The 16,349-nt window shown below is 43.8% G+C and overlaps 1 protein-coding gene across 4 annotated transcripts in view; it reads right to left on the bottom strand.

Moving 5' to 3' along the window:
• Positions 1–16,349, bottom strand: part of LOC124006811 (collagen alpha-1(V) chain-like) — a 125,697-nt gene that overhangs the window by 79,561 nt on the left and 29,787 nt on the right. For all 4 annotated transcript variants that reach the window (XM_046316976.1, XM_046316977.1, XM_046316978.1 and 1 more), the window contains exon 2: positions 10,370–10,537. In XM_046316976.1, the coding sequence (XP_046172932.1) occupies positions 10,370–10,537 (168 nt within the window). The remainder of the gene's footprint in view (positions 1–10,369; positions 10,538–16,349) is intronic.

Genomic DNA, 16,349 nt, shown 5'->3' with positions numbered 1-16,349 from the left:
TGAGATTACTCCCTGGCCCCCCTCCCCAAACAGCAAATCAGAAGACTCCCAGACACCCCTACCAGCCAATCAGGCGCTGTGGATGACTTACATCCTGTTTCAGCATACAATCAGTGTGATGGGTGATTAGTCAAGTAAATGTAGAAGTAACAGTAAAATGTCAGTAAAATAACATTACATTTGAGCAATTCCTCCACTGAGGACAGTTTAATTGGTGCATAGCCTGATTATAATTAGGCCATACTGGCACAGATCGGCTGGATAAGTGCTGTAGCTAATAGCTGTGTTCAGTAGTTACTGGTTAAAGAGGGGAGATCAGTTTGCCACTGTGTCTCCGGTTTCACTGTGCTGGCATACCTCTGTGTTTAACTCCACACATCTGCTCTGCACTCATTCTCCTTTCCATCTCAGTTTTTTCACCCTTCCCCCAAACCGTACAGCACTTCTAAAAAAAAACACTCAAAGCTCAGACCCAGGGGGCGGAATGAGGGAGCCTGGGCAGTGATTAGCTCTGCCAGCTGTCAGTTAGTGTGCTCTGCGTCCAGGTAGGTCAGCTTGTAAAAGTGATATAATGAGTCTACCTTTCAGCACTGGCTTCATAAGACCCCTCTTCAACATGAAACGAGCAACACTACACATGGATTGACTAAGGGAATGTACACAATCGAAGAGGATGAGGGGTGTGTGTGTGTGTGTGTGTGTGTGTGTGTGTGTGTGTGTGTGTGTGTGTGTGTGTGTGTGTGTGTGTGTGTGTGTGTGTGTGTGTGTGTGTGTGTGCGCACGTGTGTGTGTGTGTGTGTGTGTGTGTGTGTGTGTGTGTGTGTGTGTGTGTGTGTGTGTGTGTGTGTGTGTGCGTGCGTGCGTGCGTGCGTGCGTGCGTGCGTGCGTGCGTGCGTGCGTGCGTGTGTGTGTGTGTGTGTGAGAAGAGAGAGAGAGAGAGAGAGAGAGAGAGAGAGAGAGAGAGAGAGAGAGAGAGAGAGAGAGAGAGAGAGAGAGAGAGAGAGAGAGAGAGAGAGAGAGGGAGGTAGGTAGGTAGGTGGGTCCAGGTGAAAGATTAGACGGTATCGAGCAGCAAGTCACCTCTAAAAAGCAAAGGTAGGACATCCGTATTAATCAATCGGACTCTCGTCAGTCAGACAGAAAGACTGACATCAGTGTTGCAGAATGATGACGTGGCTTTCCATGAGCCATTGCATCTTCTCTTTAAGCCAAACGGCCCTCACTGCTTTCTCTTTGGGTGTGGGGGCCACTCATTGTTCCTCCTCCAAACCGGGGAGTGTGAGTAGTGAAGAAGGTAGGAAGGAGGAGAGAAAGAGGAGAGGGGAAGAATTGAGAGGAGACCACCCAGCTACTACAGCCTCGACCATGTGCAGGGATCCCAAGACATAGCCAGCCACTGTGCGATAAATGTCACTGTGTGGGAGTGGTGGTTGGACTACATCACTCTTTCCTTACAGTTTGTAGCCCACTGATGTTGCCAATTGCTCACCCTGGCTAACCCTACTGAGTGTGAGAGAGAGACACCTACAGATAGGGTTGCAAAGGGAGGGTATATTAGGGGAGAGTGGGGTAAGTTGAGCCACCCTTGTTTCTAGGGAAACCATACACAAAATGTATCATTTGACCAAATATTTAGGTAGAGGTCATCATTTAATGGAGTCTGTGAAGAAAGAAACCACATGGAAACAGTGGTAAGCAAGTTAGATAAAAAAGAACGTATTTTCACCAATTAAATTAATTTATTGTGTTAGATGTTTATATCTAAACCAAAGCAGATCATTTAAAAATTGTTCTATGCATCAGTTGGGGACTCTATAAGCTTCAGTATGAGGGCATAAAACTAGCATGAAAGTGCATCCTTGTAGCTGTGTGGGATAATGTAGTGAAAATGTTGGCCTTGGGGTAAGTTTAACCAATGTCCACGGGGTAATTTGAGACAATGGTTGGAACGATGGCAAGTTCAAGTTACGCAAATTGAAGTGTTTCGCTGGGATCAATGCCTTATCGCTGGGGTATGGGGATGACAACAGGGCGCTGCCTATGTTCAAAGTGTTTTAAAAAGTACAAAGTGTTTGTTAGGTATTAAGCCTGTGTTTACACGATGCTTAAATGATTCAAACACACAACAAATCTACTGTGATTGTGTTGAATCGTGTTTGGGAAATAAAGATGAACGTGGTATTAAAAAGGGAGTGGTAATATTTCATTCAGTACGGAAATGTGTACCCTGTCCAGCCGCTCAACTTACACAATACCCCGGGGTAAGAGACCACTTTTATTTGGGACAAACCATGTTTTCAAAACTGTAATGTTCACATGAATTCAAAGTGGCCATAGATGACCTTTTAATCACCAAAATTCTGAAGACTCCAGGAACGTTCTGGAAAATGACTGGTAGTCTGACCAGTAGAGGTATGTACATGTTGAGAAAGCCAACTGTCCTGTTGGTCTGTTCTTTCAGACTATTTACAATCCCCCCGATGAGAAGATGGGAAATCGCCACAGTACAGAAGCTCTCTGTTTCAGCCTCTCCGACTGCTAATAATGAATCACTTCTTCCACGTGTTTACTTAATTATAACATGTCTACACTCGTTATTTTCCAGCTCACAGCTCACCATCGTAAAATGTGGGTATGAGACAACATGTTCCCCAATCAAAAGGTGTTGTTGATTACATGATTTGGATGATCTATAATGATCAGTCAGCATGTGCACGTGTGTGTGTGTGTGTGTGTGTGTGTGTGTGTGTGTGTGTGTGTGTGTGTGTGTGTGTGTGTGTGTGTGTGTGTGTGTGTGTGTGTGTGTGTGTGTGTGTGTGTGTGTGTGTGTGTGTGTGTGTGTGTGTGTGTGTGTGTGTGTGTGCGCGCACGGGTGTTTGGGGACGTTGCAGGATGTCACAGTCACAATAAATCAGGCTTAGAGCCAAAGGCAAAGCTTAGTAGTATAAAGAGAAGGAACTGGACCAAATGATGTCACTCATGCCTTCTGGAAGATATTAGCTCTCACTCTCTCATATATATATATATATATATATATCAACACGCAGTTGAAGTCAGAAGTTTACATACACCTGAGCCAAATACATTTAAACTCAGTTTTTCACTATTCCTGACTAGTAAAAATTATGTCTTAGATCAGTTAGGATCACCACTTTAGTTGAAGAATGTGAAATAGTAGAGATAATGAATAATAGTAGAGATAATGATTTATTTCAGCTTTGATTTCTTTCATTACACTCCCAGTGGGTCAGAAGTTTACATACACTCAATTAGTATTTTGCAGCATTGCCTTTAAATTGTTTGACTTCAATCAAACATTTCAGGTAGCCTTCCACAAGCTTCCCACAATAAGTTGGGTGAATTTTGGCCCATTCCTCCTAAAAGAGCTGGTGTAACTGAGTCAGGTTTGTAGGCAGGTTTGTTCTGCCCACAAATTTTCTATAGGCCTCCTATGTTGACTTTGTTGTCCTTAAGCCATTTTGCACTGTAGTGGGAGATGTTGCTTCAATATATCCACATCATTTCCCTACCTCATGATGCCATCTATTTTGTGAAGTGCACCAGTCCCTCCTGCAACAAAGCACTCCCACAACATGATGCTGCCACCCAGTGCTTCACGGTTGGGATGGTGTTCTTTGGCTTGCAAGCCTCCCCCTTTTTCCTCCAAACATAACGATGGTCATTATGGCCAAACAGTTCTATTTTTGTTTCATCAGACCAGAGGACATTTCTCCAAAAAGTATGATCTTTGTCCCCATGTGCAGTTGCAAACTATAGTCTGGCTTTTTTATGGCGGTTTTGGAGCAGTGGCTTCTTCCTTGCTGAGCAGCTTTGCAGGTTATGCCAATATAGGACTCGTTTTTCTGTGGACATAAATGCTTTTGTACCGGTTTCCTCCAGCATCTTCACAAGGTCCTTTTCTCTTGTTCTGGGATTGATTTGCACTTTTTGCACCAAAGTATGTTCATCTCTTAGAGACAGAACGCGTCTCCTTCCTGTGCGGTATGATGGCTGCGTGGTCCCATGGTGTTTATACTTGCGTACTATTGTTTGTACAGATGAATGTGGTACCTTCAGGCGTTTGGAAATTGCTCCCAAGGATGAACCAGACTACAGGTCTACCATTTTTTCTGAGGTCTTGACTGGTTTCTTTTGATTTTCCCATGATGTTATGCAAAGAGGCACTGAGTTTGAAGGCATTTCTTGAAAAACATCCACAGGTACACCTCCAATTGATTCAAATTATGTCAATTAGCCTATCAGAAGCTTCTACAGCTATGAGATAATTTCCTGGAATTTTCCAAGCTGTTTAAAGGCACAGTCAACTTAGTGTATGTAACCTTCTGACCCACTGGAACTGTGATACAGTGAATTATTACTGAAATAATCTGTCTGTAAACAATTGTTGGAAAAATTACCTGTGTCATGCACAAAGTAGATGTCCTAAACGACTTGCCAAAACTATAGTTTGTTTACAAGAAATTTGTGGAGTGGTTGAAAAATGAGTTTTAATGACTCCAACCTAGGTGAATGTAAACTTCCGACTTCAACTGTATATATATATATATATATAATAAATCAAATCAAATTTTATTGGTCACATACACATGGTTAGCAGATGTTAGTGTGAGTGTAGCGAAATGCTTGTGCTTCTAGTTCCGACAATGCAGTAATATCTAACAAGTAATCTAACAAATTCACAACGACTACCTTATACACACAAATGGATGAATAATAATATGTACATACAAATAGGCAAGATGCAGTAGATGGTATAGAACAGCATATACATATGAGATGAGTGATGTAGGATATGTAAACATTACATAAAGTGCCATTATTTAGGGTGACTAGTGATACCTTTATTAAGTAAATTCATTAAAGTGGCCAGAGAGTATTTGAGTCTGTATGTTGACAGCAGCCTCTCCATGTTAGTGATGGCTGTTTAACAGTCTAATGGCCTTCAGATAGAAGCTGTTTTTCAGTCTCTCGATCCCAGCTTTGATGCACCTGTACTGACCTTGCCTTCTGGATGATAGCAGGGTGAACAGGCGGTGGCTCGGGTGGTTGTTGTCCTTGATGATCTTTTTGGCCTTCCTGTGACATCGGGTGGTGTAGGTGTCCTGGAGGGCAGGTAGCTTGCCCCCGGTGATGCGTTGTGCAGACCTCACTACCCTCTGGTAGCGGATGAGGGGGGTGCAGTTGCCATACCAGGTGGTGATACAGCCCGACAAGCCAAATTTCTTCAGCCTCCTGAGGTTGAAGAGGCACTGTTGCACCTTCTTCACCACGCTGTCTGTGCGGGTGAACCATTTCAGTTTGTCCGTGATGTGTATGCCGAGGAACTTAAACTTTCCACCTTCTCCACTACTGTCCCGTCGATGTGGAATGCTCCGTCTGCTATTTCCTGAAGTTCACAAACATCCCTTTTACTTTGTTGATGTTGAGTGAGAGGTTATTTTCCTGACACCACACTCCGACGGAACTCACCTCCTCCCTGTAGGCCGTCTCGTCGTTGTTGGTAATCAAGCCTACCACTGTAGTGTCGTCTGCAGAGTTGATAATTGAGTTGGAGACGTGCATGGCCATGCAGTTATGGATGAACAGGGAGTACAGGAGAGGGCTAAGAATGCACCCTTGTGGGGCCCCAGTGTTGAGGATCAGCGGGGCGGAGATGTTGTTTCCTACCTTCACCACCTGGGGGCGGCTCATCAAAAAGTCCAGGAACCAGTTGCACAGGGCGGGGTCGAGACCCAGGGCCTGAGCTTAATGACGAGTTTGGAGGGTACTATGGCATTAAATGCTGAACTGTAGTCAATTAACTGCATTCTTACATAGGTATTCCTCTTGTCCAGATGGGATAGGGCAGTGTGCAGTGTGATGGCGATTGCATCGTCAGTGGACCTATTGGGGCGGAAAGCAAAGGGTAGGGTGGAGGTGAAATGCTTCTTGACTAGTCTCTCAAAGCACTTCATGATGACAGAAGTCAGTGCAATGGGGCGAGAGCCATTTAGTTCAGTTATCTTAGCTTTCTTGGGAACAGGAACAATGGTGGCACCCTTGCGAGGGTTAACACATTTAAATGTTTTACTCACGTTGGCCACGGAGAAGGAGAGTCGACAGGCTTTGGTAGCGGACCGTGTATATATATATATATATATATATATATATATATATATAATTTATTTTTTTATAGAGTGCAGGTGTTCATCAAGGATCTCTCTGTAATTTTCTTCGTTCATCTTTCCCTCGATCCTGACTAGTCTCACAGTCCCTGCTGCTGAAAGACATCCTCTCATCAGGCAAGAGAATCTTGTTTCTCATGGTCAGAGAGTGTTTAGGTGTATTTTGGCAAACTCCAAGTGGGCTGTCATGTGCTTTTTACTGAAGAGTGGCTACCGTCTGGCCACTCTACCATAAAGGTCTGATTGGTGGAGTGCTGCCTTCTGGTTCTCCCATCTCCACAGAGGAACTCAGCAGCTCTATCAGAGTGACCATAGGGTTCTTGGTCACCCCCCTGACCAAGGCTCTTCTCCCCTGGATTCCTCAGTTTCACCAGTAGGCCAGCTTCAGGAAGAGTCTTGGTGATTCCATGCATCTTCCATTTAAGATTGATGGAGGCCACTGTGTTCTCGGGGACCTTCAATCCTGCAGACATTTTTTATTACCCTTGCCCAGATCTATGCCTCGACACAATCCTGTCTCGGAGCATTTGCAAAAAATGTCTAAAAAACAGTTTTTGTTCTGTCATTATGGGGTGTTGTGTGTAGATTGATGAGTTATGTATTTAATCAATTTTAGAACGAAATGTGGCAAAAGTCAAGGGGTCTGAATACTTTCCAAAGGCACTGCACTTTCCAAAGGCACTGCACTTTCCATTTCTTAAAATTCTGGAACCTTACATTCCCCCCCCTTTTTTGTGGTATCCAATTGTTGTTAGTAGTTACTATCTTGTCTCATCACTACAACTCCCGTACGGGCTTGGGAGAGACGAAGGTCAAAAGCCATGCGTCCTCCAAAACACAACCCAACCAAGACGCACTGCTTCTTAACACAGCGCGCCTCCAACCCGGAAGCCAGCTGCACCAATGTGTCGGAGGAAACACGGTAGCACCTGGCTACCTTGGATAGCGCGCACTGCACCCGGCCCGCCACAGGAGTCGCTGGTGTGCGATGAGACAAGTATATCCCTACCGGTCATACCCTCCCTAACCCGGACAACGCTCGGCCAATTGTGCTTCGCACCATGGACCTCCTGGTCACGGCCGGCTGCGACAGAGCAGAGTCTCTGGCGGCATAGCTTGCGCTGCGATGCAGTGCCGTAGACCACTGCGCCACCCGGGAGGCTGGAATGTATTTTTCAAAGGTTCTACTAAGCTTCTGATGTTGTTCCGTGAACGCAACGCAACAATTTTACTGAGTTACAGTTCATATAAGGGTTAGGTTTGTGGTTGGTCCTTCCTAGAGTGTTGCTTGAGACTATTTCATTAGGCTGTAAGTAAACCGAAGAGAAGCCCAAGTTGAAGCTTTTAGCCTCTATATTGATGTCAAAGTAAACAGAACTTGTTTGGAGAGCATTGTGTCTGAACTCTGGATGAAGCCTTTAAGAAAACCCTTGATGTGGATCAAACATCCGCTTGGCCAAGCCTCCTCAAGGCCTCTTCTAGGCCGCTCAAAGAAATGCTGTGATCAGGGAGACATTCTTCACACACTTAGCTGTCAACCAACTGGATTTTCAGTCAATTTAACTCACAAAAATGGGATTTGAGGATTTTTCTCTCTCTGCCCCCTACTGCCGAATCCGATCCTCCTCTCCCACACACACACTTGTTTAGAGCTTGCAAGAAACGGACTTCACTTTACTTGTGCACGTGACATTAAAAACTTTTCCCAACTCTTTCAGTCGACCACTTGAAATGCTTGGGAATTTTCAATAACACATTCCAGAGAAATTGGGCTTCTGTCTGGGTGACACAGTTTGACGGTTCTGCACTGTTTGACAACTTTCATAAATAAATAAATATGCCGGCCTAACCCAGAATGCAATAGGAAGAGATGTTGGCTAGCTAGCACATCTCTCTGAGCGAGAGTAACCAGGATGCACCAGAGTGAGAGAAAGAAAATATAAAACAGACTAAAAGAAAGTACAAAGTAATGAAAAAGCAGCAGTGAAAGAGAGAGAGAGAGGGTATAAGACAAAGAGAAAAAAAGAGGGGAGAAAGAGAGGGAGAAAGCAAGGATATAGAAAGAGAGGGCTGCTGTGGACCACAGAACAGTAAGCCAGAGCCACGTCAGCACAATAGAAGGGAAGGATGAGTGGAACCCGCTCCTCCCTCCCCTCTGTCCGTCCCCCTCTGCCTCTCTCTCCATCCTGCCACCCCTTCCAGACCTAGGCATTTTTACTGGAGTATGAGTCCCACTGAATGTGAGCTTGAGGTTTCCAAAATGGAAGAATTAGTATGCCTCTATGACGGTCTGCCCCTCTCTTCTTCTTTTTTTCCCCCCCATTTTCTTCTGTTCTTTTTTAGTGTGTCTGAATTAGAAACAGAACGAGCTCCATCTTTATTCAATGCAGATGTGCACAGACGGAACAGACGTGAGGAAGATTGTAAAGAAAAATCGAGGGAGAGAGAGAGAGAGAGAGAGAGAGAGAGAGAGAGAGAGAGAGAGAGTGTCTGCGTGTGTTATGGGCTGAGGAGGCTGGTGGGAGGAGCTACAGGAGGCTGGTGGGAGGATCTACAGGAGGTCGGGTTCATTGTAATGGCTGGAATGGCATAAAAGGAATTTAGTTAAACATGTGGTTTCCAGACGTTTGATAGTGTTTGACACCGTTCCATTTATTCCATTCCAGCCATTACAGTAAGCCCCCCCCCCACCACCACCAGCCTCCTCTGATTCTGAGGTATGGTGTTATACAGAGCTGATCTTGGCCATTGGAGTAGAAATATCAGCCACTCAACAATAGTCATAATCATTTCCCTGTACTTACGCACGTGACATTAAAACTTGAAACTTGTAAGGCCAACAGGCTTGAAAAAACCACAACCTGACAGGTCTATAGAGTTTGGCTAAAGTTCAATCCAAACACTCCACCAGAGCTGAGGCTTACTGAAGTGAATTATGGCGCATGAAGCACAGAGAGATCGTGGGAGAGGTGGCGGTGAGAGACTTGAAGCACGCATGGCGTGCGTGTTTCAAGTTGAAGGTTTTAATATCGCACGCACAAGTACAGTGAAATGCCTTTGTTGCCAGCTCTAACCCCAACATTGCAGTAAATAATAACAATGTATTACTCACAAAAAGCACACGAGAAATACAAAGAAAAAAATACACGACAAAGTAAGTAAGTAAGTAAGTAAGCATACTAAATACAGAAAATATGTTTTTCTGAAAAGCAAAGAATATTGCAATTCCTAGAGTCCCGTTGGTTGCGAATCCTAGATCAGAAGTCATCAATCTTATTATTAAGTGTCCACAAGGGGCCAGTAGAATGGAGGGAAGAGGTGGCCAGTTTTCCCTTTGCCTTAATCTCAACAGGACCCCCCCCCTCCCTCCCCCCTCTGTAATGCCAGCGTTTCCTCTTGGGAAGCCCGGATTGGGGTAATAAACTGGCGATCTGAGTTCTTGGCGGTTGGAAGAAATAATAGCTGATACGTTACCTGAAAATAGACTCAGATTAAACGACACAATAATCACAAGACAGCAAAGTTGGGTCGGAGCTTGCATAACAGCGGCCATCCAGTACGGCGCCATCTTTGATATCTATGTGTGTGTGTGGGGTCTATGAGTGTGTCGGGGTCTATAGCGGTAGGTGAGTCTTCACATTTGGCCCAACCAATCTGCAGTGCTGTACACTATCATGTCATCATGACGCAACGGCAAATAAAACGGGTAGCTAGTTGGAAGGGGAACAGAGGCACGTGAGGGGATGAGAGGAATGACACAGGTGGGAGGAAAAGAGACAGGTCTTTTGGGAGTCTTACTGCAGTCAGGGACTTCCCAGCCAGGTTAGGACATTACACCAGTGTTTTACAGTAGTTTAAAAAAATGTGTTATTATTGACTAGGACCGAGTTCATCTGAGTCCACACCCAAAGGTAGGGAAGCAGCCAATAGGACCAGACTTAGTAGAGGAGAGGCCACGAGCAGCCAATAGGATCAAACTTAGCAAGGTAGTATCTTTGGCATCTCACTAACAACCATGAGATGATATTTCAGTGAACAAGGTCATCTGTACATTGGGGTAGTAGAGGGACGGGACAAACAGAGGGGATAGCGAGGAAGACATGAAAGAAAGGAACAGGTATCATTTCAGTTCAAAGGTCAAAGGAGATCAACCAATTAGTGAATGGTCATGGTCAGGTACTTACCAGGGTACAGTTGTTTGGTGGGGGCGCTGAGCTGGGCTTCTTTGGATACTCTGTAGGCCACATCGGCTCCTTTTGTTGACTTCCTATGCGCGCAGAAACCTGTCGTTTTCGTAACGCCGTCAGGTAAACTGGGAAAATCTAAAATCTTCAAGAGGTCCGCTGGCTCCACTACAGAGGGAAAGAGGGAGAGACAGATTGTTGGTTGGACTCATATAAAGACACTCATTTCAAATTCAGACTCACATCTCTCAATAATCACAATAAAGTATACCACAGCACAAATCCATGCCACCCACAGCGTTAAAAGCCTCCCACAACAGGAGAGACTGTCAGTATCCATTCCAAGCAAACCAATTATTCAGGCTGTAGACAGATAAACAGATCCTCCTTTCACTAGCCATTAGCTGGTACCTGCTTAAAGTACAGTAGGTGCACTCCAGACCCCTTTTTTCTATCCAGTCCCCTCTGACCCCTATTCTCTCAAAGACGAGACAGGGGGACAGTTATATGAACAACCTAAACTGTGAAAGTGTGTTCTACACTCTAACCACAGATCTAGGATCAGATTCATGTGCTACCCAATTTCCTAATCTTAACCATTAGGGTGTTTAAAAAATCCGTACTTGAATAAGGGATAAAGGCAACTTTCTATGCCAATTGTGTGGATGCAATGACGCACTAGAGCCATGACAGAGTTCATCTCTCCATCCTTTCATCCACCACACACTAAAGCTGCAGCTGTCTCCCGCTTCCTTCTCACAAACATGCAATTAGCACACTCTCAGGCAGGGCCTTGGGGTTTCCTCCGGAGCACTGCAGGGGTAGTAAAGGTGCAGGAGCAGGAGCAGCACGAACGGTTGTGTCAGGACAGGGTGTGACATTTTGGTTGAACCCGTGACCTTACGCATGCTGGCCAAAATAACCCCAACAAGCCAAGAACAAACAGCTGTGTCGGACAGATGCTACACTGTCAGAAATGAGGTGTTTCATCTACTTAATGAAATGAAGGCATCACGTTTACACAACGTCATTGAGTTAAAAAAAAAACTTGAACAAGTCGTTTGAATTTACACAAATAAAGTCCAGGGAATTAATACTAGCCATAAAAATGCGACGGATTTCGAGATAATATGATTCAATGTGAGTTGAAGTTACACAATTATTTAGTAAACCCAAAATATAAGTGTTCCACAAACGTTTCCTGTTAAACATTGTCTAATGTATTTGATCATTCACAATTTGAACCCACTTTGTTGAGCACAGTGCCCAGTCCACCAGCAGTAACAGGGTCAAACAGCAAACGCTACAGGGTGTTGCATTTGCCTCTGTCATTAAGAATAGCTGCGGTGAACAGCTATTCATTGAACATCAATGTGCTTGACGGCTTCGATAGCCTTTCGTCATGAGCCATTACACCTCTTGGTTACAACAAGCTGCTTAATACGAATATAGAAATCGACCTTTCTTTCTTCAAACATGCATACAACGTTATGTAAAATAATCAGAAAGTAAGAAATGGTTGAGTTACCCACAATCTTCTAAAAACGAAGCCACACGGGAAGTTGTTGCAAACTTAAACTGATTAAGTACAGAGAAATCGGATCAAATGTTTAGTAAATTAAATCACTTAAAATACTTCCTTAAATATTTTGGTAGAATGAAATGAACAAATCATTTGTTTACAGCGTACTGAAGCTGCAATGGTCTTTGCCTCGAGGCTGCTGCCCAGAGCATGGAGCATAGGCCCAGTACTACTCAGAGCAGAGTCACACTGAAGGTCTGGAGACAGGAGAAGGGATGGGCCCATAAAGGGACCACATCGGGTCTAAGTGAGGGGTGCAGGGTGGTCAATACAAAATGGAGGCGATTTGAAGGTAGTAAAACAATAGAAGGAACCGTTCAATGCAAGGTTTTAAGAACCAAAACAAAGACAAAAGCACACATTCTCTGGCGCTGTGTTCGCGTCATTGTGTTCTGATGAACCCACTCCAGCAAGGCTGAGAAAAGCTCTCTTTAAATATGCACGCGCACACACACACACACACACACAGGTAAAAACAGGGAGGATCGGGTGTCCGGTCAGACAGGACCACAGACACTTAATCAGTCTGTTCAGAGCGGAGCTTTCAATAGCCCCGACCATCTGAGAGAGGATGGAAAGGACGGAGGGAGGGAGCTCCACAACAGACTCCAGCTGGAGGTCCTTACACAGGGCTCTCACATGCAGTACAGATCAATCAAAATAAACTACTCCAGCTCTTAACAAAACTCCAGATTCAAACAGACTACAGAAACACATGACCATCGATCACCCTCCACAGCTGTAGTGGGAATCATTTCCTTCATAACTTCCACATCCTCTACCGCCGATGATATCATTTCATCACCGTCAGCTCCAGAAAGCTTTGAAAATGTGAGCTCTTACAATATCTGGATCTGGACATGCATCTGACCCATATCACATTCAGCACGAACAATCATCCCACACACATACATGTAAACACACCTAACGACACTCGCGGTAGGTCAAAACGCGGACTGATACATACGGTATAAACACAGAGAGAGAGAGAGAGAGAGAGCTCTTTCATATGGGTGTGTGCTGATCACGAAGAGGAAAAAAAGTGGGAATGGAGTCAGATGAAAGAATGCGAACTATGTGGTGATTCCCTATCCAACTCTCTCTCGCTCTCTCTTTCTCTCCTGCTGTCTCTCAATTCAATTTCAATTTAAGGGGCTTTATTGGCATGGGAAACATATGGTTACACTGCCAAAGCAAGTGAAATAGATAATAAACAAACGTGAAATAAACAGTACAAAATTGACAGTAAACAAAAGTTCCAAACGAAAAAATACATTTCAATTGTTGAATTATGTCTATATACAGTGTTGTAATGATGTGCAAATAGTTAAATTACATATGGGAAAATAAACATAAATAATAGTGTTTGTTCTTCACTGGTTGCCCTTTTCTTGCGGCAAAAGGTCACGAAACTTGCTGCCGTGATTTCACCCAATACATATGGGAGTTTATCAAAATTGGATTTTGTTTCGAATTCTTTGTGGGTCTGTGTAATCTGAGGGAAATATGTGTCTCTAATATGGTCATACATTTTGGCAGGAGTTTAGGAAGTGTAGCTCAGTTTCCACCTCATTTGGTGGGCAGTGTGCACATAGTCTGTCTTCTCTTGAGAGCCAGGTCTGACTTCGGCGGCCTTTCTCAATAGCAAGGCTATACTCACTGAGTCTGTACATAGTCAAAGATTTCCTTAATTTTGGGTCAGTCACAGTGGTCAGGTATTCTGCCACTGTGTACTCTCTGTTTAGGGCCAAATAGCAATCTAGTTTGCTCAGGTTTCTTTGCAAATATATTTGTAGAATTCTGCATGCAGAGTCTCAATTTGGCGTTTGTCCCATTTTGTGAATTCTTGGTTGGTGAAGACCAGACCTCACAACCATAAATGCAAGGGTTCTATAACTGATTCATTTTTTTTTTTGCCAGATCCTAATTCGTATGATGAATTTTATGTTCCTTTTGATGGCATAGAAGGCCCTTCTTGCCTTGTCTCTCAGATCATCCATAGTTTTGTGGAAGTTACCTGTGGAATTTATATTTGTGGTCCTGGCAACTGGACCTTTTTTGGAACACCATTATTTTTGTCTTACTGACATTTACTGTCAGGGCCCAGGTCTGACAGAATCTATGCAGAAGATCTAGGTGCTGCTGTAGGCCCTCCTTGTCTGGGGACAGAAGCACCAGATCATCAGCAAACAGTAGACATTTGGCTTCAAATTCTATCAGGGTGAGGCTGGGTGCCACAGACAGTTATAGTGCCCTTGCCAATTTGTTGATATATATGTTGAATAGTTTGGGGCTTAAGCTGCATCCCTGCCTCACACCCCAGCCCTGTAGAAAGAAATGTGTGTGTTTCTTGCCAATTTATGTGATATCTTTTTCCCCCAACACCAGTTTCCATCAATTTGTATAGCAGGCCCTCATGCCAAATTGAGTCAAACGCTTTTTTGAAATCAACAAAGCATGAGAAGACTTTGCCTTTGTTATGGTTTGTTTGTTTGTTTGTCAATTAGGGTGTGCAGGGTAAATATGTGGTCTGTCGTATGTTCATGTTGTTAAAAGCCAATTTGACATTTGCTCAATGCATTGTTTTGCTGAGGAAACGTGCGAGTCTGCTGTTAATGATAACGCAGAGGATTTTCCCAAGGTTAATGTTGACGCATATCCCCCGGTAGTTAATTGAGTCAAATTTGTCTCTACTTTTGTGGATTGGGGTGATCAGTCCTTGGTTCCAAATATTAGGGAAGATGCCAGAGTTGAGGATGATGTTAAAGAGTTTAAGTATATACAATTGGAATGTGTGGTCTGTATATTTAATTTAGGATACCATCAACCCCACAGACCTTTTTGGGTTGGAGGGTTTGTATTTTGTCCTGTAGTTCATTCAATGTAATTTGAAAATCCAGTGGGTTCTGGTAGTCTTTAATAGTTGATTCAAATATTTGTATTTCATCGTGTATATGTTTTTTTCTGTTTGTTCTTTGTTATAGAGCCAAAAAGATTGGAGAAGTGGTTTATCCATACATCTCCATTTTGGATAGATACGTCTTTGTGTTGTTGTTTGTTTAGAGTTTTCCAATTTTCCAAGAAGTGGTTACATTCTATGGATTCTTCAATTACATTGAACTGATTTCTTACGTGTTGTTCCTTCTTTTTCTGTAGTGTATTTCTGTATTGTTTTAGTGATTCACCATAGTGAAGGCTTAGGTTTTCTGGGTCACTATGTTTTGGGTTGGATAGGTTTCTCAATTTCTTTCTTAGGTTTTTTTCATTATTCATCAAACCATTTGTCATTGTTGTTCATTTTCTTAAGTTGTCTCTCTCCCTCATTATCCTTCCCTTGTTTCCTCTATCAGCTGGGGGGGGCTGATTAGTGTCACACTTTTGCCTCAGCCCCAGCTAACACACCTGGCTCCAATAATCAACTAATCACGATCAGTTAAAAATGTAATTATTTTAAATCAGGTGTGTTTGGTAGGGATGGGGGAAAGGTGTGACACCATTCAGGCTCCCCGAGGACTGGAATTACCCAGGCCTGATAGAGAATGACTATCACTGGCATTGCTGACGGACTGAAATGTGATAGCTCGTCTAAAAGACCTCTACTACGGTCGGATAGTTCCCCCCTGTCAAAATGAAGTGAAACATAAACTTACATCAACACTAGTCAAAAAAAGTGTCAAACAAAACTATTTTTGAGAGACAATACCTATGAAATCCTATCCACATGAGTCTCCAGAGGACATACTGTATCTACAAGAATTAGAATATTCAGTGAACGCATAAACCTGCTCTACCTTTTCTTTAGGGCAATTTGGGAATGCTGCCTGCCATTCTCATACTGCTCCCTGTCAATCCCATACCACCACACTGTTTATCTTCAACCTGCCAACAGCCCAGAGCCCATCAGTCTCCCGGGAAACCCACAGCCACAAGGCCCATGGGAGGAGGCCTATATGGGCGGAGGTGGAGAGGGACGAAACCTCACGACAGCCACCACAGAAGAACACTGAGAGATTGCTAGGGCCACTGGGCATCACATCAAGACAGAACTGTCACACACATAGACACACATGCACTCACTCACATAGTTTACACATGTGCGGGCACACACCAATGCATAGTCTCTATAAGTGAAAAAAAACATGAAACATAGAGTAGAAAGTTGTCTGGAACATAGCAAAATATGTCAATCTGACCACTCACACACTCCTTGACGTTCCTCCGTTCATCATCATGAAACCCCACCTAACTCAATATCTTCAAGGCATCCCTCGCTCTCCTGATTACACAGTGGCTGAACACAGTGGCGTCTGTCTATAACCCTCAAGTCTAACTTGATGTGAACAAAAATTACCGTCTGAAAACACCCAAACCCACTGAGCTCTCATAGTAACAACAGGC

This window comes from Oncorhynchus gorbuscha, linkage group LG20 (genome assembly GCF_021184085.1).
Source record: "Oncorhynchus gorbuscha isolate QuinsamMale2020 ecotype Even-year linkage group LG20, OgorEven_v1.0, whole genome shotgun sequence".
Classification (NCBI taxonomy): domain Eukaryota; kingdom Metazoa; phylum Chordata; class Actinopteri; order Salmoniformes; family Salmonidae; genus Oncorhynchus; species Oncorhynchus gorbuscha.
The sequence above is the reverse complement of the archived record's forward strand: the minus strand, read 5'-3'. Positions and strand labels throughout refer to the sequence as shown.